Source organism: Oenanthe melanoleuca, chromosome 6 (assembly GCF_029582105.1).
Source record: "Oenanthe melanoleuca isolate GR-GAL-2019-014 chromosome 6, OMel1.0, whole genome shotgun sequence".
NCBI lineage: Eukaryota > Metazoa > Chordata > Aves > Passeriformes > Muscicapidae > Oenanthe > Oenanthe melanoleuca.
Window position 1 is genome coordinate 18,403,085 of NC_079340.1, and position 24,351 is coordinate 18,427,435.

Consider the following 24,351-nt stretch of genomic DNA (forward strand, 5'->3'; position numbering starts at 1 on the left):
TTAGAGCAAGGAGGCAGAACACAGCAGAGTATGGAAGGAGTTTCTCTTTTATTGCTGCATTATTAAATCACAAAACACTGGGCCCCTTTAATACATTGCTTTTTACTGCAGGTTTTCTTTTGCCTTCGCCTAGGCAAGAGAAGACCCGTGGATATATTATTATTATGATTGGTATTATCCCCTGCTGCATGCACCACTCTGTACAGCATGCTACCCTGTCTAGTCCCATGGGAATGATACATCTGGTTTCCATCAACAGCATTTCATTTATTGAATCTTTTTTCTTTAGTACACTGTTTATATTGGAAAGGTAGTCAAGAGACCTGTTTCTCTACTCAGCCAAACATATTTTCTTTACTATTTCTTAATGTATTAAAGTGATCTGGGAACTGACTTTCTTTATGGTCTCCAGCAAGGCATTGAATCTCTTTTTGCTGTTTCTTAGGTGAAAAAAGAGAAGATAGTCAGTCCTACCCTTGTAGCAACACAGTGAGAATTAAGGTGTGTGAAAATTGTAGGGAGGATGGAAGGAGGAAGGGCTCAACTGAGAGATTTGTTTTGCCAGCCCCTCCCATTGTAGGAGGAGAAATACCAAGAAGAGCACCAGACCTTTTATAACTACTGTAACACATTGTTTAGTTCCCCTGTGGAACAAGTAACACACACCCTAAAGGATATTTTATTTTTGCATTGGCTGCCAACCATCATATGCAATGTTTAGGCTTCCAGATATTTTATAGCTAGCCTTCAAAATCCACAGTCTGCAGAAGTCAAGTAATAAAACTGATGAAGCAGATGGGAAGGACAATATTTTGAACACTATTGTAGTAACTCATGGCTTAGTAAAATAAAATGAACTTCTTTCAGCCCACTCATGGCCCTGGGGTACTGACAAATCTCACACAAAATTGTCCCAGTCTGCACAAGGAATGGATGGATGTGGACTAAGTCTTTTTCAAGTATCAGCCTTCATCCTCTGCAGGACTTCTGCTGTTGTGAAAGGTGGATTGTCAGATGAGGTAATTTTCTGCATGTTTGAGAGTCCTTGATGGTTAGGAATCTTTTCTTATCATGCTCTCAATGTTGTGGAACTGTAATCTTCTTGCTATATCTAAAGGAGTCTCTCCATCCTGAAAGAAATGCATTGCAATATGATAGATATGGGTCAAGTAAAAAGAGATTTCCTAACTTTGCCACTTTGTAAGGTCCCCTGTCACTTCTGCTCTAAAATGAAGATTTCAGGACATGCTGAGCCTGATACTGCTCTGGCTGAAGAAAGGAACAGAGACCTCCCCTGCAGTAGGGAAAGCCTTTCCACTGTTTCCTGGGAGTAAGATCCAAATGTAGGGAACTCATTTGGGCAACACTTGAGCCTGACTTATCCCCTCAGAAGAAGGGTGCTCAACAGCACAAAAACCACCCAGAAAGACTTTTATCCCTGCCTGCAGCCTACATCTTAGCACCAGCTATTACTGGTAGAAATCCAGCAGTGAAGAACTCACACTCTAAAGTTGCTCTTGTCAACAGTGGCAATGGAGCAAATGTTTCATACCAAAGAGGAAACAAACTGGCTGCCAGGAAGCTGTGCACCCTTTTCTTTAAATGCTGTGCACCAGCTAAGGCATACAATGGACTCACTGCTCGACCACCATGACAAGCAAATACATTCATCAACTTCACCTTCTTACCTGGTTCTTTACAGAAGTGTCTGCATGAGCTTCAAGCAGTAGAGGAATGACTGCCTGGTTTTTCATCTCACAAGCATAGTGAAGGGCTGTGCTGCCAGACTGAAGGGAAACAGGAGCAGATTAATTTTATTTTTATGACTTCTTTAGTAGATCTTAGGTAAGTAGGACTACCTATAGCCTCAGTTTCCCCCCTAACAGCTGGATGCAAAACACACATACCATTTCTTGTCACAATACACCACACAATAAAACAAATACATTACCATGAGAAAAACAGGAACCAAAAAATTAACTCATTCTCTGAGATGCAACTGCTAAAACAGTTTTGATACATTAGCAGGAAGCCAATAATTTCAGAGGATCACACAAGCTTGATCTCAGAAACTACATCTTAATACTATTTTCTTGCACTTCAGTGCTCTAGAATTTCATTGCTGATAAAATTGGTGTTTCTCCTTTTCTGCCTTAGAGGAGAGGAGCTCTTTACCTCACCCAAGCAGGCTAGTGGATACATAACTCTGTATATGGCAGATCAGCACACTCTGAAGGGCAAGAGAAGACACAGGGTCTTGCCCTGTAGCCCAGAAATCTGTTCCAGTTCAAAATCTTAAAAATGCTGAAAAAGTCAGATGCTTATATCACTAGAATCTTTACAGAATTGGGTATTTAATATATAAGTGCCTCAGCCCAGCTTGCCTGGATTCTCTTATGAGGGCATTGTTCAGAAAGTGAAGATTAGTTGATCAGTGGGGAATTATTCTGTATACACTATAAATCTATTGCCTAAGTGTCAAGCAGAAACACTGAATCCTCCTGGTACATCAGTCAGCTCAGTCCCTGATGCTCCTACTCCAACCATGTTGCTAGAAGGTTCTGTAGTCTGTTTTTAGCATGGTTTCCTGCATGTGAGCCACGTTAGCATTTGTACAAACCCACTCACAGAGTCTGCAGCATTCACATCGACTCCAGCTCTAAGCAACATCTTGACCAGGTGTTCATTCTGCTTTGTCTTTGAGACCTGTTTGGTGCAAGGGGAAGAGGAACACACTAAAACAGCTCATCAGCATATAGTCTTAAGTAGATTTGTGCTAAATACTGTGACTTTTCAAAAGAGAGACATGGTCTCTGGAAATGTCAGAATACAGATCTGTTCTTTCACCAGCTACAGTCACAGCAAAATCCCTGCTCCTTGTTGTACAGGTTCAGTCTTGCTTTAACAAAGCAGCCCAAACTCTAGAGAGGTTCCTGGCCTGAAACACTGCCACAAGAAATGTGCTTAAGGGAAAGACAGAGGGTTATTCTTGCTGCCAGGCAGACTCACCATGAGCAGGTACCCAATGAGCATAACTGGCATGAGGATGATGATGAGCACATAGTCAAGGAAGGTGAAGCGTTTCCTCACAGCGTAGTGGAGGCAGGTGCGCTCCTTCTAAACACAGAGGAACTGGTTAGGGATCTCACTCTGCTTCATACTGACAAGAGCAGACCATTTCAAGTCCCACAAGCTTTCTTTTGGACTACCTAACAGAAAATCTCCTGTGATTTTCAAGCAGAAATAGACACATGCATCTTGCTTCCTTCAAGAAGAGGCACATTTAACACATAGAGGGTCATGGAAATCAGGCTCCATGTGCAAGGAGGATGTGGGATACAAAAGGATATGTTGGCAAATTTGGACCTGGCTGCAGAAAGTCAAAGGAGAGAGTGGGTGTCTCGTGGCTATTGCTGCCACACAGAATGTAAATCAGCAGGAGGAATCACCACAGCCCCCCTTCTTATGGAGGTGCTGGCTACTGAAACAAGGACCTGTGACACCTTAGGACATCTCTTTTGGGACATCAGAGAAAAAGAGGAAATTAGCAATTACCACCACAGACTCCTATTGAGAGCAGAGTTTAAAAAAATCTTTGAATACTGAGTACACCAAAGCAACTAAAGGGCAGGTCTGTAAAGTTTTGTGCTAGTGTTAAACTTGCTACAGGTTGTCAAAATGGAGCTGGACACAGGGCCCCAAAATAAGCAGAGAAGCCTTTTTGTTCACCTGTTCCTCCACATATCCTCAGCAGGAAACAAACTTGAGATTTGTCTGTGCTTGCCAGTGTCCCCACTGGCACTGCAAGAGTCTGAAAGGACAGTCCCACAAAGGAGGAGTCAGTGGCCACTTACCTTATTTCTGAGGTTGACATCAGCATGTTTTCTAAGAAGATAGTTAACTATCCTGTTGTTTCCTTGTCTACATGCACAAATTAAGGGGGTGTCTCCACTGAAGCTGTCCTGGACATTCAGATAGTTGCTGTTGCCCTCCAAAAGGAGATGAACTTTATTGAAATCGTTGCTATAAGCTGCCTGACAGATGGGCTGAAGGGAGAAGACAGTAGTGATCAGCACGTGTTTCACTAAGACATCCATACTTCCCCCTCTGGCTGACTGCTCACACTCCCTAAAACACTTGACAGAGGCTGTAGTTCTTGGTGCCTTCCAGAAGATGGTGGTAGGAGACACTCCTGCAGCTGCTGCACTGCCTTTGCACAGTGGAATGGATTTTCTCTCCGTTTTGGTTGCTGTTTCTACAATCCAGGAAATAAATCCTGATGATTTTCAACAGGACAAACCCAACAAAACCGGCTTCCATTCTCTCAGGAGTTGGTCACTGTACTGAGCAGCAAGCAGGGACAAGCCCATGTGCCCGAGTTTACATCAAGCTTTCCCTTTGGCTGAGCTGCTGAACAGAAGGAGCACTCCTGACTCATCCATTCCCAGAAGACAGCCACCTCTCAGGTGAGAGTTGGAAAAACAAGCCCCCACCAATGCTTCTTTTCTAGACCTTAAAATACCTAAAAAAATACGTGCCAGTGTGCCCGCAGGTCAGAGCCTGCTTGGCTTTTGAGAACTGCTTGCTGGTCTGCTTTTCCCTCAGTTTTTCTACACATCCTTGACCTAAACTCCAATTCCTTCCCTCTGCAGCAGCCAGAAGTCAGACTAAGGAGAAGCAGAGAAATGCAGGAGCATTACCAGTTCCAAGCAGCCTAATACAGGCAGAAACCCACATTTAGAGGTGGGGCAGACTGGTAGCATTTGAGTTCTCCAGTAAAAAACAGAATAAGTCTTTCTTTTCTTACTTAGGATTTTACCCAACATTTTCCAAAATATTAATTTTCTTTGAATATTACCTGTAGTTTTTGCTCTCCATTCTCCTTTATTTCACATCCTAAATACTCTATGTGAAAAAGATCTAGTCCTGAACTTTGAGCTCTTTCCTCACTCCTCCAGTTTCTTCCCTCCCCTCTGTCCTCCCCTCCACTCCCACACCTTCCTGCCTTAAAAATATTCATCTTGTTTACACTTTTTCAGCCAAACTTTGATTTACAACACAGGTTTATCTCCAGCATAATTACTGCCTAGTTTTCTGGACAGCTGCATAAGAGAAGTGATTTGTTCCCAAAGAAAGTATTTACATGCTCACCAGACCTTGCACCACTTCTTGTTTTGTTTTTATTATGTCAGACAAAAATCTACACAGAACTCATGCCATATTTTAAATTTGCACACCTGTCTGTATTTGTATAGAAGCTTACATATACCATTTAGTTTTTGCACTTCACCAGAAGTTTTAATGATTTTGAGGAGAAAAGCCTCTTTTAAACTCCATTTGGTGTGATTTGCACACAGGTGTCATCTAAAAGATCAGTGTTCTCCAGAACCTTGCTCTCTGTCATGTTGGTGTCTAGTCCTGTATCTTCATGTCCAGGAAAGAGAAGATCCTGTGGAGTCTGTCTGCAGATCTGATTTCCCTGCTACTCTTGGTTTTAAGTATTGCTTTGCTTATTTAAAGATGCAGGAGATTTGCTCTTGCTTGATTGAACATCTTTCAAATCCCAGTCATTTACCATATACATTTACTCCTTTCTAGGCTGGTTTTGCTCATTCAGCAGCTCTAGGATCTGCTTTTCTGTTTTTCTTTCTGTACTGCCTCCAAGACTTTTACCTGCTAGGCTGTTAAACCCAAGGATTTCTGACTGATACTGCCATTGATCCGTGGGACCTTTTTCTAAACCTTACAGTGCAGCTGAACCCAGTTCCAGAGCCATAAACAATGATGGCACAGACCACTCCCTAAGAGAGCACATCATTTGGGGCTGAAGTCATGCACAGAGACCAGCACACACAAGTCACACAGAGTCTGTCACCTCCTGAAACCAGCTCTTCTCAGAAAACATCCAGGGCACAGAGAATGTAAAGAAGCAGTTCCCATCCATTCCAACAACTAATACCTGGGTAACTGATGTATTTAAAGTATCTTTTGAATCATTATTATTCCCCTGGAGTGGGACTTGTCTGTAGAAATCATTCTCTCTGCATTAAAATGTTCCCTTCATGTTTAAAGGGAAAAACAACAAAGCAACACAAACTTTTTTCCCATTTGTATGGAATCTTTTTTGAGGCCCACACTACTGGTTTTAGTCAAAGAAAAGTGAGAAGTCCCACAGACCAAACTTGTAATATACCTCCCAAATTGGCAAACATGACTCCATGGCTGGAAAAGAAAACATAGTAACAGAATATTTAAGTAAAGGAACAAAGCAGTATCAACAACTATAAGTTCATGATATCAGTAACAGTAAAGATTCAGAAAAAATGTGTTAGAAAAGTATAAAGATAAGGAAAATTCTGAAGAGGTGACAATCAGCCATTTGTCCAAGAAAGGCAAATGTTATATTAGACAGTGTCTCTCACAGAAGCAGATGTTACAGAAGTCACTGTACTGGGATAGTGTATAGAATTCTTGTCATTAGGGTCCTAAAATGAGACAGACCATGGCAGGAACATGAAACATCTCTACAGCTGAGGGATGTGAAGAGCCTGAAGAAAGCATGATTTACTTAGCTGTGCTGGGGAGAGACAGCACTGTCAATGTACCAAAATAAATTAAAGAGTCAGTGTTAAAGAAGATCAATTAATTTCAAGGAACACAGTCAAAAAGGTGATACATCTGACCAAGAAATTTAGCATGCAAATTAGAAAGGTATTTGTATTCATAAGCAGAGTAAAGTAACAAAACAGGTTTCCAGCAGCAAGAGATTGGACACAAAGCTGCCTGGCCCCAGGCTGGGGCTTGAGCACTGCCAGGTTTTCTGTGGTTGTGAAGCCTCAGCCACAAATATCTTCTCCACCTCTCACTCTTTCTGGGTTGCCACTCTGGCAACCTTATCTGAAGGAGGACTAACTGTGCTAAAGACTGTTTTAAACTGTTGTCCAACGTTTGCTCATAAGACAGTAATAGAAATTCTTAAAAACAGAAAGACAGCATCTATCTGGAGTATCAGCAGGGAGGCCAAGTATGGAGTTAGAAAAGTGTTAGCTACAAACAGTAGGTTCCATCCAAAAACCAAGAAAACATATTTCCTTTGAGTCTATAGAAAAGCCTGGAGGATAAGAAACTGGAAAATCTCCATTTTCTGCATTGTTAGAAGATTGCCTCAGTAGTGATGCAGCTCAACAATCTGCTTCATATTTGTGTTATGGTTATTACTGTTGCATTGTTATTTTTATCCACCCATCATACACAGGAGAGAAATAAACCTGTGGGATGGCAGTCAGAATACCTGAGCTTCACGTGCAAGGTGCAAGCCATGCCCAAAGAATACTGAGAGCCCTCAGTTCCAGCTCACCAAATAAGGGGTGCAAGAAAAGCAATAACACTTTCAACATCAGGAAGAACAGCTATAGAACCATTTTTAAAATTTTTAATCAACTGTGGGACATGTCAGGCCCTATAGTTTACTCACATCCTATAGTTTGCCCCATCTGAAGCTGTCTGATGTTCTCAGAGTTTCTTGCATCACTCTCTGCTTAGCTTTCCTGAGCAAGTTACAAATCTCCTGCTATTTAGCAAGTTCTACCATACATTAAGTGAAGGTTAAAGGCACAATATGAAGGACAAAGTGTTCAACCAATAGAGAGGAGGTGAAGGTAAAGCCTGTCTTGCAACTTGGAGAGCAATTTCAGTTTATAATTGCTTCCTCCTTTAGAACTCCAGGGGATTGCCTAAATTGCATCAGCTTTTGCAATTGTTTAGAAAAAAGGAAGACACTTTGTAGAATCAAATATTCTGAACCAATCCATAGCCTCTTCCACTCCATTAAAATTATACCAAAAGCATGCTATGAACTTAAAAAAAATCCTAAATTATGTTTAAGATGCTGAGGAATACACTAATATCCCATATATACTTGTCAGAAAAGGCAAATTACAATTCTTTTTTTTTTTCAGTTCCCTAGCTTTCTATCCTGTATGAATATGAACCATAATTTACCCAGAAAACTGTATCTCAAAATGTTTAAAGAGAGAAAATGAATGTATATGAAAATATTAACTAAAAAGCACGAAAAATGTGGATGGCATTCAAACATTCTTTAAACACCTGTGGAATTGAGCTAGACTTCACCTGTCTCCACTGCAGCACTATCTCAGAGTAGCAGATCTGGAGAGAGGCAAGAAACCCTTTCAGAATAAGCTACAGTCTACTCATCCAAACACCTTGTGAATGCTGAGATTCAAGCTCCTTATAATACTGGAAGAGGAGAAAACACTTGACTTCACTGAATGGCTTTTTAAAAATAAAAGGGTGGCTTTCAGCATAGAAATGCAGCCTTTAGAAGCAGCAGCTGTGTAATGCTACCTTCAGAAAAACAAACACAGTGCAATGCATTCTTTCACAGCTCCCACACATGCAAAAGGGAATTTTACAACAGAATATGTTTAGGTAGAATTTATGCAAAAGTACAGGAAAATGTTAAATAAACCATAGTTTGGGGAAAAACCCTATAAAGATAAGATTAAAAAATTTACCTTCCTAAAACAACATGAAGGGAGTAGAAGGTTTTCTTAGACATTAGCTTTATTGTCTGTATTCAGTGTGAGCCAAGGAGTTGTCTGCTTTTTACTAAGTTGTTTGTTGCTTGTACCATGTACAGAATCATTCTGGTCTCAATGCAGAACAACAGAAAGTGTTGAATGATACTTTGTGAAGCCACAATAATTATGCTGGTTATTGCATTTTCTTTCCTTCTATCAACAACACTACTGACAGTTTGTAGTAAGCAAAGGAAAACATTTCCAAAGGGAATAAACTTCCATATCCCTTCAAGCCTGAGCCCAGTGAGTGCCATCCACACCTCCGAGAGGGTCAGTAACTGCAGGAAATGCTCACGTACCTCTGAATAAAGTATCCCCATGCCTGTTCTTCACTCTGGAGCTCCTTCTGCTTCAGCAGCCCAAGTTACCTCACTCCAACGAGCTTGAGCTCGTTTGGATCTGTTTAATAGTTAACTTTAAAGTATCACTTTTTCTTTAGCTACTAGTGCTTTCTACTTAGTAGCATAAAGGAATTGTCTTCAGAAGCCCAACCCAGGGAGGTAAACCTGAGAACAGCAGCTTGTGGGAGACTGACGGAGCAAGTTACAACACAGCAGCATTTTCCTTTGTCATGTTGGCAATAACATCCTTCAGTTACCTAAAAAGGAAAGTAGCAAAACAGGTTGAGGGGAGGAGGGAGAGAGAAGGGAAGAAAGTTTCACAAGTAAAGCAGTGGAGGTGTGAAAAGAATCAAGAGCGTGAAATCTAAAATGTAAAATAATGAAGAATTGTACCTAGTTTGTCACCTAAGCTACTGTTGACCAAAACACGTTCCAAATCTTCTGCAAGAACACCTCAAATGCCCATCAGGAAAAGGGAAGCAATTAAATCCCACACCTTTCATGAAACCTCCCAGTCTAATTAGCCTCTCACTCTTTAATTAAACAGACCGGCCACTTTCATCACTCGTGCTCAGTCCTCTCTTTCTAGCCCAGCCCAACCAATGATGTGATTCATGTCTAACCTGATAATTTTATATGTTAATTGGGAAGAGAATTGTTGCAGAGGGCACTGAGGACAAGATGCTGATAGCATTTCTGTGCTACACTCAGTCTTTCCAAGCAAGGCATGAGTATTTCAAATGTCTGAATTCACCTCAAAAATATCCTTTCTATTTATCTATCATATCTATTTATTCTATTTATTTTAGTTTAAATCATGTTTCCTGTATTTCAAGCAAATTTTTTGATAAAGGTTTTAAAACATGTGCATGTCAGCATGCATCTGAAATCCAAGCCCTCTGCCTTACATTTGAGAACTTCTATTCCCAAATAATTTTCATATTAATTCTCATGAGGTGGAGGACCATACAAAGTTACCTGTTCTATCTCCAGCCTCCTCTAATTGAAGCAGTCCAGCATCACTGGCTGTAGTGTTTGTTTGCTGGCACCAGTTGTGACCCTTTCAGTGGCTGTTAATCTGAAGAAAATGAGGCTGGCTTGTAACAGACACAGACACAACACCCATCTGTGACAGGCTCACTGGGATCTTTCAGCATGTGGAACATGCTGTTGGACTGAGGACATGGAAGAGTGAGCAACACCTCAGAGGTGAAAAGGTCTTCCTCACCAGTATTTCTTCACATGGAGATCCTAAGATATTCCCATCCTCCTGCATCTACTGACCTGCTTGTTGGAATCTAGAAACTACAGCTTGTGGAAAGAAATATTGAATCACTAAGATGCTACATAAACCAACTTAGTAGTTTAATTAATCCTTTCCTAACAAAAATAAATAAATGCATGGTAATCTGAAAAAGTATTAAATAAAAAAATACAGCAACAAAGAGCCAGCCAAAAAAAATGCACATCCTCTCCAAAGCAGAACAATAGCTTCAGGCAACACTTTTCCCAAGAAAAGTGTAAATTAACATTTAATCCAGCATCACAGCCCAGGACCTCTTGAAAAGCACTGAAGTGATGACTTTGGCCAGAGCTTTAACTGAAGAACAGTTAAACTGCCCAACCATGATGAGATATGAGAATAATACAAATGTGTAAAGTCCCAAGTTCACTTCTGCTTAGCCTATTGCTTCAGTGCTCTTTGCCATGCTTGTAAATTAAGATTAGAATCCTGAATTTTTATTTTTTTTTTTTTTTATGAATAAGGGTGTTTTACTCCAAAGGGTGCCAAGACTCAGTGCATGGACAAACTGTCACCTACCCAGTCTGTGTAGAAAACATGATTCTTGCTTCCTGACAAAATTCAACAACACTTCAAAAGTTTCATGTGAGCCAGAAGGGAACTAAATATTTTTCAGAAAGGCCTTCACCAGAGCAGTAATAAGGTAAACTAATATTTTAAACTAAATATCAACAGCTTCAGAACAGCATATTCAATAAAAGTCCCAGCAGTTCATTTGTCTCCATTGGCATGGCCCAGAGCCTGTATTTTATAACACTAAACTGAGCTCATGCTAGTTCCAGCTCCAGGCCAGACCACCTGGCCTTCAGCACCTAAAAACAGAATATTTACTGTCTCAGCTGTCCTGGTTCTCTAAGTAAGGACAGCCCATCCTGGGAAGTTTCTGTTTCTAGGTTTTGTGTTTTCTATTCTCTTTTTATAAGCATTACTTTCATCCTCTTTTCTCTTTTCAGATGGGCTAACATATCTTTTGCTCTTCACTTGGTTCCCATCAACAACGTCATACATCCCACATGCACGTCCCTATATCCCACAAGGTGATATAGGTAAAATGTTGCAGACCATTCCCAGATGGCAATTCTATAAAACAAAAAATGTAGGGAGGTGTCGGCTGGGAATAGAGAAAAGTCTTCAATGTCTCTCACTGAGCAGGGGTATCAGACCTGCTGAGCTGTGATGCTTTTCATTGAGAAATCACCTTTTTGGCTTTTCCACAGACTGTGTCCTACTTCATAAAGCAGAATTTTTTCTGTGGTGCCTCTCAGGTTTTGCTTACTAACAAATACTTACTTCATTCATTTTCCCAGGCAAGGCAGCATATCATTAGCACTGTTTCAAAGAATTTGCTGCATCAAGAAACCAGCCAGTTTCAGTGAGGATCAAGCCCCCCAGGCTGACTGCAATTAATTCAGTGGTTAAACAGGGGTCTCCAGTATATTGTGTTTACAGAGTTCATGGAGATGGCTTGGAAAGAGTAAGAATTAGTGTTAGCACCCTCTCTTATCTCCAAGTTTAAACATTTTTTTCAAACCTAGTTCAGTTTCTGAGAATCTCTAGAGAAGCAGGATAATTCAGAGCAAACCCTTTTCTGCATGTTGTGTGCTCACACCTTTCAAATCTCTTTTGTTTTTCATTCTAAGGTGATCTAATAAGGAAGGATGGTCCCCAAGCCATCAGCAATTCAGAAAACAAGCAACTGGTGTGGAACCAGTGACCCAAACAGCTTTTGTACTACCCAGAGCAGCAGAGATCACATTCACAGCTAGAAAGTTTTGATAAAATTTGGATTCTGCCTCCTTTTTATCCCAAAATATAGTACTTACAGCACTTACTAAGACAGGTAGCAGTACAGATAAAGATCTGCCACAGCCTTAGGGAACAAGAATAACTAAGCTCCTCCAAAGAATTCTAATGACAGGTTAGATGCCTCTTTACCTCACCAGATCCATGGTGCAATTTGGTCTTTCAGAATGTCATGCAACGGCGCTGTTTATCATAGAATAACTCCACTCCCTAAATACTGCAAAACAAGCAGCACTTTACCATGCTCTCCTATGCACACACATCTCACTCAGAACTCTGCTGCTGCTCCTTCTATTGGCACAAGCTTCTGGCAGTGGGTCCACAGGAGCTGCAGCAGGAGGGACTGAAAACAGAGGTAAGTTTCTTGTTCATGTGCATCCATGGTCTCCTTCCCTTTCCCCCTCTCCATACAGATGTGCTGTCCTGGTTCTGTGCAGCTGGTTCTCAGAGCAGCCAGCCTGCCACCCTTCCTGACTGCTGTGCATCAAAGGGCAGGCTTGCCAGAGGTGGAGAGGAGAAAGCCTTTGATCCATGCAAATGGGGAAAAGGAGTAACTGATGGTTTTGTTTTGTCCTCCTTTTTTTTTCCCCTAGGGAAGTCATTGTGGATGCATAGAAATCACAGCATTGAAAGCATCCACATAAATTAAATAAATCTTGTTCTTATAGTTCCAAAAGCATTTGGGTTTTCCCTGTAAAGAGATCCTGACATCTGCTAGTCTGGTGTCTTTCTGTCCCTTTTGTAGTGTATGTCAAAGCCATTATGACTCTCAAGAGAACACTGATGAATTTCTAGAAGGTTTAAGGTTTGTTTTCATTAATATCAAAAAGCTCCAGAAATGGCATTTTTGAATGTATCTTTTAGGCACCTTCCTCTACCTTTTCTTTTCTTTTTTATATATTTCAGTTATTTCCAGTTTGCTATGGTAAATGTCACTCTTTGGCATTTTTTCACTGCATAAAAAGACTAGATTATTTTTCAAGGCTCCTACAGTCATGACTTGGCCATTGAAATTACTGAGACAGTTGTGTGCCAAGCCTTGGAGTTAATTGGTGCATCATGTCTGATTTACAAAGCTTTCATATTCAGTACAGTATGTAGAAAATTGCATACCATAAAAAAAAGGTAATAATTTAGCTACCCCATAGCTTCATCTTCAGTGCAAACTGTGACTTATGCTGAAATTTTCAGGTTTTATCCCAAACAATGCTTCACGTGCAGAAAAGAGGAATGTGGTTTTTACTTTTGTTTAAACTAAATAGAATAGGAGAAAACAGTGGAATATTTACTCTGAAACTGTTCTTCCAGGACACACAGGTAGGAGGACTTCTGTTGTATTGACAGAAGAATTGGAGTGTTCTCCTGCAAAGTGGATAGACTACAGTGAGTTTGGATTTCAATATTAAAAGTATAATAATATATAAGTATAGTAAAAGTATAAATATAAAATATATAAAGTATAAATAATGAAAGTATTAAAGTATAATAATACATATATGCTATATATATTCTAAAAATGCATAATAATATATAAATTTTATATTCTATCTATCTATCTATCTATCTATCTATCTATCTATCTATCTATCTATAATATTCCAGTTGTGGCTTAATCAAAACGTTGTAGTGACTCAAAGGGTATAATAGATTTAATAAGAAATGAAAATCATTGACAAGTCACTCCCTCCCAACTGAAGAAATTCAGAGGAAACAAATAAACAAACATTTTACCTATCCTTTCTACACTTTCCAAATCTTGTTGATCTTTTCCCATGGTGTTTCAGATAAGACACCTGTTTTGTCCATGCTAATTACAAAGGTGGCTACACCCAACAAGCAGGGCATTAAGTACACAGAGAGCACTACAATTTCTGTTCAGATAAGCTTTACTGTGGCCACCAGACAATGCCTACAATACAGGAAGATTCAGCCTTTTCTCCAAGAAAGAGAGATTTACAACGGAAAAGACCTTATGTAGAGAGAAGGGAAGGCACTCATCACAAACTAACATTGATATCATATGAACACAGGCCCTGGCTGTTCCTTCTCATCCTGGAGCTGTTGACTCATTTGTGGTCCACATGAAGCAGGATAAGCTGTAGACAATCCTTCCTTTACACTAGGTTCTTATTCTGGCAGCCCTTGGGCAGCCTTCAGGAGACTCTCCTCTCCTGTGGGATTCCACACCACTCTCTCCTATCACAAACAGCCCTGCACGTGCTCTTCCCCACAGCCCAAGATGTGGAGCCTGCTGGTGCTGCTGTGCTGCCAAGGAATTGCCTTCTCAGCAGGACTCCCAGCAGCCTGCACTCCAGCTGCTGACACGAGCCGCTGCAGGAGGAGCCGCAACCCCGAGTGCTTCATGAATGTTGTGAGTTGGGTCACCTTCCCTTTTCTCTAAAGCTCCTCTCCCACTTCCACTAGGACTGACTAACAGTGCCTATCAGGAAGCTAAAGTAAGTTCCCTTCAAAGGGGATCCTCCAGCATCAGGAGGAAATGTGGATGCTCCCATCCAAACAGTCTGAGCTGGAGAGAGGAATTCCTTTGCAGTGGAAACAAAGGCTGGTTCTGGTCCCAGGGGCTGCCCTTCTGTAACAACCTGTTTGCCTAGTACAGGTGAACCCCTTCTTCAAGCAGCAGGTTCTCACAACCACAACCCCTGCTGTGAAAGGTTTCCTCACCATGGCAGCAGTGTAGTGGGTGGTGCTGTGAGTGGGTCTGCAATAGGAGATCCACCCTCCACGGCTTGCTGAGCCACACTTCAGCAAGAAAGGACCAGATGGAGATGCTGCTGCATGTTTACTCTCTAGAAAGGTACAGCCTTCTTGTGGGGGAGAGTAGGAGCTGCAGACTAAGCTCATGAGAGAAGCCCTTCTGTTGAATGGTGAGGTGCTGAAGGTCACCCTTGATTTCTGAATTCCTTCCCAAGGAGGAGCTTGGGTGGAGCTGAATCCAGTCAGCCTCCAACTCTCACTGCTGAAGGCTAAAGGATTATAAAGGTGTGATTGAAGCATTCTACAACTTTATCCTAATCGTGGCAAACCAGATATATTTATGTTTTTAAAAAGAATGATTATTATAATTAATGATTAGACAAAAATATCCTAATCAGAATTTTTTAATACACAGAACAGTAGTTAAAACTACTGGTATGAGATATTATAGGACAGTCCATTATATCAAAGCAAACATGTAAAAGCAATTCTATTAAAGCTAGCAAAAAACCCAATTATTAAAGTAGAGATTGGTGTTACTCACCCTCACCCATACCAACAACCATGGGCAAAATCTCTTTTGCTCAACCTTGAGGACTACCTTTGAGGGGCATCCCAACCCAAAGGAGAAATCTTCATACACACTCCAAGAAGGGAGATATTAGGGGAACCTAACCATATGAAAGTGGAGTGGACTTTGAGAGCACAGAGTGATTGACTACCAGTCTTATGTGTCCAGGTTGGCTTAGCAGTTTATCTTTGCCAAGTCTTTGCCTCATTATCAGGATGCTGATTTGGGGTTGATGTGTTAGGGGTGTTTTAGCACAATTCAACATCAACAGGAACACGTGATGCTCCTTCTCAGCCCACCACCAACAGCTTGCAATACAGGTTTGATAATGAGAGGTTTGACCATATTCCAGGACAGAATATCTACAGATCTGTGTCACCCTTGCAAAACAGGGTAAACTATCTCCCAAAAGGTTAATCACTCACTTTGTCCCATAATAGGAAATCAAATACCAGACAACTATCATCTAAACAGGTCTGAAGAAGACTTCACTGTGTCCTGCTACTCCTATAAGTCTGTGTAGTGCTTGAGTGCCACAGCTACAGCAATTACTACAATTTGAGTGATACAGCATTAAGTGGAATACACAAACCACTTCACAGAAACACATCCCAGCTCCTCTCTCTGCTGTTTGCAGCCTCCATGGCTACAGCATGGCAGCTGCAGGATCATCCACAAAAACAGAGACCTGGAGCTTGTTTTGCAGTAGGAGTCCCTTTTGGTGCCCCTCCCTACCAGTACAACACAGAGCAGTAGAGAAAGGCTAGCAATATGTTATCACATTTATCTTCCTGGCATGTTCTTGGCTAGCTTCACATTCCTGGGCAGAGGCAGCATCCAAACAGTTGCTGTGTCAATATTTACACTGTAAATGCAAGATAACAAACTCTCCTTTGGCTTTCCACAGAGTGAAATTATCAGATATCATGGATTCCCCAGTGAGGAATATGAAGTTACAACAGAGGATGGATATATTCTTGCTGTTTTCAGAATTCCTGCTGGAAGGAACAGCCAAAATACAGGTATGACACATAAGAAAGGTCTGAGAGCCAACTCTTATACGGATTCCCCAACTTTCCTCTTTGCATATGCAATGGCAAGTTCCATATCTTTCCATCTCAGCAAGGGCAACCAGTCATTCAGCCTAGAATGTGGCCTGAATTCTGTATAAATTTGGTTAAAACACACCTGCAAAACCCAATTCAGCACCCCAGTTCTAACTACACATTACCTATTACTATTAAACCTAAGAGAATCTCTTCTGTTTTAGGGAAGAAGCCTGCAGTCTTGCTCCATCATGGTATTTTATCAGATTCCATTCACTGGATTTCCAACCTGCCCAACAACAGCTTGGGTTTCCTGCTTGCTGATGCCGGCTATGATGTCTGGCTGGGAAACAGCCGAGGAGACACCTGGTCTTTGAAACACAAGACCCTTAAGCCCTGCCAGAAAGTCTTCTGGCAGTTCAGGTACTCTGTGGAGAAGGAATTTCTGAAGAAAGAAACTTTCAGGGAACTAGCAAGATTAGGCAGATGCTACTAGAATGCAGAATCTTTCCTTTTCTGGTAATACGAAAAGAAATCCCTTCTAAATTATATGAAAACACTACAAGTTTTCATATAATCTGACTTCAAGTGGGACATGCAACATTTAAGGAAAATAGATAAATTCTTTTCCACAGATGCAGCCACTGCTGGGCATATTAGGGAGGTTATAAGAAGTAATTGGCTACATGATCCAGGAATCAGCAGAAAGAGAAGCAAAGCTGGAAGTACACAACTCACCTTTGTCCATCATAATTTCTGACTGGTTTCTTTGGGAAAAGGCTTCCAAAACTGAGAGGCATCTGTAACCTTGAAGTGTCCCACCTGACACCATGTCCCAAGTGCAGAAAGGACAGGAGACTGTTCAGCTCAGTCTAGAAATCAGACCTACCACTTACCTGAGAGAAAAATATTTCTTGTAACCCATGCAGGAGAAAGCTCTGGTTAAATTCAGTTCCCCAAGGGCTGCAGCTGTCACATGAAGCTGACTTCATCCACACAGAGCCCAAGGCATCAGGCAGCCAGGCTGCACAGCTGCACCCTCTGCCCACCTCTGCAGCTGCAGCAAGGGTGCAGACACAGTGTGCAGCCTCCTCCTCCAATGGCTCCTGCTTGCTGCAGTGAACAACACTGACAGTCAGTAACTCACACTGTGACAGTCAAACTGCCTGCCAGCTTTTTGTGTTTCTCCCCACAGCTTCGATGAGATTGGTAAATATGATATTCCAGCAGAGCTGAACTTCATCATGAATAAAACTGGGCAGAAGCATATTTACTATATTGGTCACTCTGAAGGGTCAACTGCAGGTAATGTTAGAACTGTCTGGGTACCAAACAGTCACTGTTTTATATACATTATTTATATGTTTATGGTTTATATATAAGATCTGTGAGCAGACTCTGGGTTTATGGCACAGTGTACCATTGTCCTTTTACAAAAACAACTCAAAAACAGAGGAGAAAATGGGGGGAAGTAGCATTATTAGAAAATTGTCTTCCTTTCTTCCCATATTTTCATTCTAAGAGTCTTTTTGCAGAATGAATAGTTCAGACCAAGTCACCATCTTCTTTATCTTTAGATAATTATGTCAGCCAGTCAAAGTCATCAGTAGAGAAATTTAAGCTCATTCAGAAAACAGGGTGGGAAAAACCTTTTTTAGCTGTAATGCCTTTCTTATACTTTTCCTTTATGTGTGAATTCATTTTCATGCAAGTATGTGCTTTTTAAAAAGAAAAGTTCTATTCTTAATCTTGAGATAATTATTGTGTTGCTGAATGCCAGCATACACACATACAGTCTTTTAGAGACTGCAAGCTGAGCAACTCTTTATTTTGAGATTAGGGAACTTTAGAAAGAATTTGAATTTCAAAAATCTGATTAATAGACCTTTTCTACCAAAACTGGCCTTAGCACAAAATTCTCAGTTCTGACAAAAGAGTATCAGGACATGCTCTAATGAACTTGTATCCTTCGAATGAACTTTATCTTCCAAATAAAAGTTTTAAGCAAGAACCAAACATTCTCTTTATGTTTGCAGCACAGAAATGGAATACAGGCAATGGGATGCTAATCTAGTCTCACTGCTTTGCTGCCTACTGGTTTTTAAATTTTTTTTTTAAATTATTTGTTCTGTGGAGATCTCTTCATCTACTTGAATTCTTTTTCTGAGATTGCAGGCTTCATAGCATTTTCTACTTATCCTGATTTGTCTCAGAAGATTAAAGCATTCTTAGCTTTGGCACCAGTGGCCACAATCACACATGCTACCAGTCCTCTGCTGGGGTTTATACAGCTTCCCCAGTCGCTGATCAGGGTAAGTAATTTCTCCTTCTAAACAGAAAGAGATAATTGTCTGCTTTGTCTCTACTGGACTCACTCAACCTGAACTTTTTAAAGGGTGATCAGTTACAGTTGAATTCAGTGTATCAGACTGCTGGCAGTGTCTGTAGACTTCAGACTTTCCAGAGAGCTAAACTGCAAGGTTTCACATGGTACCTCTTTTGCAATTTCTTTAAGGTAGCAGGCATACTTCCACTACTACTTATTTAAGTAAAACATTTCTGAAGAACTTTAAAATACCAGAACAAAAGAAATCTAATGTAGTCTACTAAATCTAGCCTTAAGCAATAATAAAAACCACAAGTAAGATATTTCACATCTTAATTTTACCAGAGATGCAGATAATTTATGCTTGTAAAATATTTACTTGTAAAGTGATAAATGAAACTTAAACACCAGAAGGTGTCAACTTAATATAATTTGCTGGGAATGTGGAAATCATGCATGCTGTAGTTTATGTCAAACCACAGAAACACATCCTCTTTCTGTCCCAGCTGCATCCATGATAGAGCATTCAGATCTACACCCTTCTCATTTGTCTCATTTGTCTGATCCCTCTTTATTCAGTAGTAGTACTCACAGTACAGTTTGCACCTGCCAGGAAAAAATATTAGGGCAAAGAGGGACTTCCAATATTCTGCAGCCATCAGTGCAGCCAGCTTGCTTTCTCACTGAGATCAGTGCACTAAAAACAGTCCAGCACTGGTCTCAAGGAGAAGGAGGAGCATGTCTGCCCTTGGGAAGAACAGCTACAAAGGATAGTGGATGGCAAGCAGTTTCAGCAACCTTGCCTCTTGTGAAAAGCAAGGCTATTAAAGAAGAGAGAGTGACTTAAAGAAGAGGGAGTTTTCTGCATGAATAATCTTGCAACAGCTAGGAAAAGGTTTGCTCTTTTCCTCTCCTCAGTTACTGCTTGGCTGCAAAGGAGTTCTTAACTATAATGAGCTGCTGAAAGGACCTGTAACACAGTTCTGTGCATGTCTGGGAAAAGTTTGTGGCAGTGTCTTCTGCTACCTGGTTGGAGGCAGGATACAAAATATGAACACGGTAAGCACATCCAAGAAAAGCTGAATACAAGTAAATCTGAAGTAGCTTTGAAGGGCAACTGGATGGAGAAAGATCTTTTTTTCTTTTGCACAATTAATGTATTTTCCTTCCTAAACAAGACATCTGACTCCTCTAAACATAAGAGATAGTTTCTTTTTCCTTGCTACACATTGGAACATTTCCAGCCAAAACTCAAAGCAGTTTCTTTACACTTCCCCCAGCAGAAAGATTGCATTCCTTTACTCTGGCTGCTACCTGTCTTTTCTTACAGACCTTTCACATGACTGCTCCCCAGTCACCTTTCATCTCTCAGACTATTTAACAAGTATGCCCATAAAAAGCTCTCACACGTGCAGCTTCATTATGCTCAAGAGAACTGTATATTAACAATCTTTCTCCTCTGATTATGCACAGCACAATTTAACAGCATCATACATAGAAACTGGGAAAACAAAGGCCATACACACTTCTCAAATGATGTTTTCTCTATGGCTAAGGACTAATGTTGAAAAGATTATCCCAAAGCTATAAAATGCTATGCAATCATTCCTACTGTAAACTAGCATATTTGTGAATCTTTCCTCAACTTCCTTGTTTAATATCTGAAGAATATCCTATAAAAATGGGGTTCCAACACAGCAGCAGTATGCTGCTTAGGGCTTTCACAGCTTTTTTCTGTCACAGCACTGGATCTCTGCCTTCATAACCCTTTTGTTTTGTCTCCAGAGTCGAACAGATTCATACTTAGGACATTACCCAGCTGGAACATCAGTACAGAATATTATTCATTGGCACCAGGTATAACTGTGCTGACATATAAACACTCCTAGTATGTCTTTTTATGCAACTGACAGCCAACAGGGAAGCCCAGAGGTGACAGATCTGGAAATCTGCCCATCACATCTCACCTGTCACACAGGGAGCCCTGCTTCCCATGGCTCACCAGATCATCCCCGAATTTCCCCTTTGGCAGCAGGCTCTGAGGGTTCCCCAGGGCACATCACACATCTATATGTTAAGCTCTAATGGCTTCATCCTTATTTATGGAGATGTGTGCCTTGAAAGCTGCAGAAGTGAACACAAGCATGGTCTAGGCACTTGGCAGGTGGGATGAGAACTTTACAGTCAGGGATGAACCAGACAAAGAAGTGATCCAGGTTAAAGCTTGTCTCCCAGAAGGTTAATTGCAGCCTTGATTGCCTCCAAAAGCCAGTTTACTGCACAAATGCTTCTGCTGGCACAATGGCAAAATGGGGAACTGCCTCTTCTGCTGGTATCTCATGCCACTTTCAAACATGAGCTTGTTCTGCCTAGGCTCCAAATCAGACCAGCTTAGAAACACATCATGTTGAACTGTGAACTTAAGTGACCTCTAAGTGAACTGTGCCACTTAAACCAGCCCTTAAATACCTGTGTGCTGCTGTACACCCCCCTGCTTAAAATTCCTGGTATACAGACCAGAAACCCAGCACCCAGAGCCAGAAGAGAGACAGGAGCTAATAGATTTCTATCACATCCTCATGTTACTTAAAGGTTTAGATTAAAAAAAAAAAAAATGCACACACATTATCAGTAAGACAAGTTAATCCTTTATTATTTTGATTTTCCTTCTAGACAAATCACAGAAGACAAGAGTTTTGTGTTCAGGTAATCACACCCTGCTCCCAATACTCTTGTATCCAGTACAGAGCCTCTGATATCGCTGCCACTACTGTGAGCAGAGCAGAGCAGACCAAGCAGCCACACAAAAGTCAAGGACTGTGAGGAGATATCCCAGGCTAGTGAGAGCCCTGACATGCTCCTGCATCACAAAGAGCTACATTAGCCAACTAAGAGCCAATTAAGATAGGGCAGCAAGGTTTTAGTAACTAAACATAATAAGGGTGGTGGTTGGAGATCAGGAGAGAATGTTAGCAAGGGAAAAGGTGGTGAAACCACTTATCCCATGATCCCTCCTCAGTATCCCTGGAATCCTGTCTACTGCCCGAGATTTGACTTCAATCATATGAAAGAAAACAACTCCTGCACTCTGTCTTTTAACACTTTCATTTTATCTGTCCTCATTACATTATTAACAGATCCTACGTGCAGACCAACTTCAGGCTTATGACTATGGCTGTAAGGAAAACATGAAGAAATACAACCAGGTAAGGCAATTCATTTTACTCATAACTCATCCTTGAATCCTGGCAAAACTAAGAATAGAAAAATTCATGGATTAGCACCTTGAGTGCTACAAAAAGAGAGGGAGCGTAGTCTTAGGTTAAGTTTCAACTGAATCTAATATTCATAATTGTCAAAGTCTATTCACAAACATGGCATATGCAGATTCTTGCAGCCTCTCCTACTGATACAGGGATGTATCCAACAACATGTCAGCTCACCTGCCATTCCCAAAAGGCTAAGAGCCACACCCAGATTCTAGGACTGGATGAGTACAGACCTCTTTGCTCTTCCCCAGAATATCTCAAGGTCTGTCTTTCAGTTAAACACTAAAACAGGGAGGAAAAAAAAGGTGGAAATTAATATCTTGGTTTTCAGAGGCTACTTGATGTAAAAATTAAACTTAAGGAATGGTTCAGTACGGCAAAGTGGAGACTGCTGGGAAGATCTAAAGCATCCTGCTATATGGAAAAAAAGGAAACAGGCAAAATTTTTTCTGTAGGAGCTTGAGTTACTCAACACTCAGAAATGCTCTGCTCCTCTTGCAACACTTATAACTTGCCTGATTATTTTTTGAGATTTGATCAGATCAGTTGACCTGTAGTGAGCTCTCTGAGTCTTGGCAGGTTTCATGGGTGGCACATTATTTTACTGGTGGATAAAGATTCCAAAGACATCTTCCTTCTCAGATGCCTTTCATACACACATACAGTCTTTAAATACCTGAAGTTAAAATTTTGAAATGGGCAATGTTGTATTCCCAATATTGTGGAAGGTTAGGAAACTGCCCAAAAAACAGTAAAGAGGAAAGATTACTGAACCACCCTGTGATAATAGGAGTCAATTAAAAACCATCTTGTGCATAGTCCCTTACCACACTGACAAATAATCACCCTGCATTAACCTGCACTTGGTTCAGATCTCAGATTATCTCCATTTTTATCTTTTGTGTTTCTTTAACTTCTTCTGTGATTACAAGGCAGGGAAAGGGATTAGGGCAATGAACAATAAAAGGGTGGCCTTCATCCTTATGGCTTTACTGTAGGCTGTGCAGAAGCAGAAACAGAGAGGTGCTTGCACAGAAACCTTTCTCTAAACACAACTTTGATACAGCAGCACTCACTCAGGTCTCCTCCCTCTCTTACAGACTGCTCCTCCTGTGTACAAGATAGAGGAGATAAAGATACCAACTGCTGTTTGGAGTGGTGGACAGGACAAATTTGCAGATCCAAAAGACATGGCAAGGCTCCTTCCTCGGATTACTAATCTCATTTACCACGAGAATGTTCCTGCATGGGGACACCTTGATTTCCTCTGGGGCCTTGATGCAACTGAGAAAATGTATGTGAAAATCATTGAACTACTAAAAAAATATGCTTAAAGTACCAAGAAGGATTTAATTCATGGAGTAGAAACCCTAGAGATTTCTATTTAGCAGTTGATTATTGGGATAGGGATAGGTATAGGGATTTACAAACTACTGACAACTGGTTTGCAATTTTTTTACATTGCTTCCAATGGTGTTACACTATTTTGGTGACTGCAGCCTTTCTGAAGAAGCTGAAGTATGAGCTCAGACAAATGACCACTGAAAATACAAATACTTTAGGTAGAACACTTCAAGGATCCCTTACTGTGGAAGATTTCAGTTTTTGTGAGACTGATTTTGTTAAGATTTCATTTTCTGTTTCCCTGCTGATCTGTACTATATATTTCACTTGAGACAAAGGTGATTTCCCCCAAAAACCCAAAATGGGAGATAATTTCTCTGTTTACTGAACTTTGCTGAAGTTGTATCATCTGTCATCCTGATAGTGTTTGCTCCTTTTTCCTCTCCTCACAATACCAACAGCAGCAAGGAAGACCCAAAGGATTTTCACTTGCAAAACTACCCTGGCATCTAAGCAGACAGGAGCTGGTTATACTGTCCAAATGCCAAGAAATCCAACACCAAAGCATACATGTCAGAGAAAAAGCACTTGACTGTTGGACAGATGCAGGTACTCTCTTGCCCTCACACTGTTATTCCCCTTACTGCAAAGAACTGCCTCCATGCTCATAACCTGGCAGCTGGGGGTGGAGAAGATGCAGGCATAGCAGCAAACTGCACAGAAAAGACAACTGCATCCATCTCAATAAATATTCCTGCCACTATCAGTAAGAAGCTGAAGCTCTTCTAGGTCCTCAGTTCATCATGTCAGTGCTTGCCTATGAGACTATTGCAGGGGGTAAAAATCACACCAAAGGGTTCATCATCTCAGGGCAAGTCAGGAGAGATCAGGCTCTGTGGGTGTTTCTGGGTGGGGGCATAAGCTCAGATTCCTCAGTCAAGACTTGTGATATGATAATAATAATAATATGATAATAATGATAATAATCTGGGAGATAAGGAGCAATATAAACAAAACATGTTTGTCTCTC

General features: G+C 40.9%; 2 protein-coding genes across 2 annotated transcripts; one reads left to right on the top strand and one right to left on the bottom strand.

Annotated features, from left to right (window-relative positions):
- Positions 1–29: 29 nt before the first annotated feature.
- ANKRD22 (ankyrin repeat domain 22) lies at positions 30–9,185 on the bottom strand. The gene is made up of 6 exons (XM_056494335.1): positions 8,903–9,185; positions 3,855–4,046; positions 3,010–3,117; positions 2,629–2,706; positions 1,689–1,787; positions 30–1,130 (listed from the first exon to the last, which is right to left on the bottom strand). The coding sequence occupies exons 1-6, from the start codon at positions 8,921–8,923 to the stop codon at positions 1,053–1,055; spliced, it is 576 nt and encodes a 191-aa protein (XP_056350310.1). The 5' UTR covers positions 8,924–9,185; the 3' UTR covers positions 30–1,052.
- A 5,104-nt stretch (positions 9,186–14,289) lies between these two features.
- Positions 14,290–23,311, top strand: LOC130254978 (lysosomal acid lipase/cholesteryl ester hydrolase-like). The gene is made up of 9 exons (XM_056495153.1): positions 14,290–14,421; positions 16,244–16,358; positions 16,607–16,805; positions 17,578–17,687; positions 18,558–18,694; positions 19,627–19,767; positions 20,494–20,565; positions 21,846–21,914; positions 23,078–23,311. Exons 1-9 carry the CDS (start codon positions 14,290–14,292, stop codon positions 23,309–23,311), a joined length of 1,209 nt encoding a protein of 402 aa, XP_056351128.1.
- Positions 23,312–24,351: the final 1,040 nt, after the last annotated feature.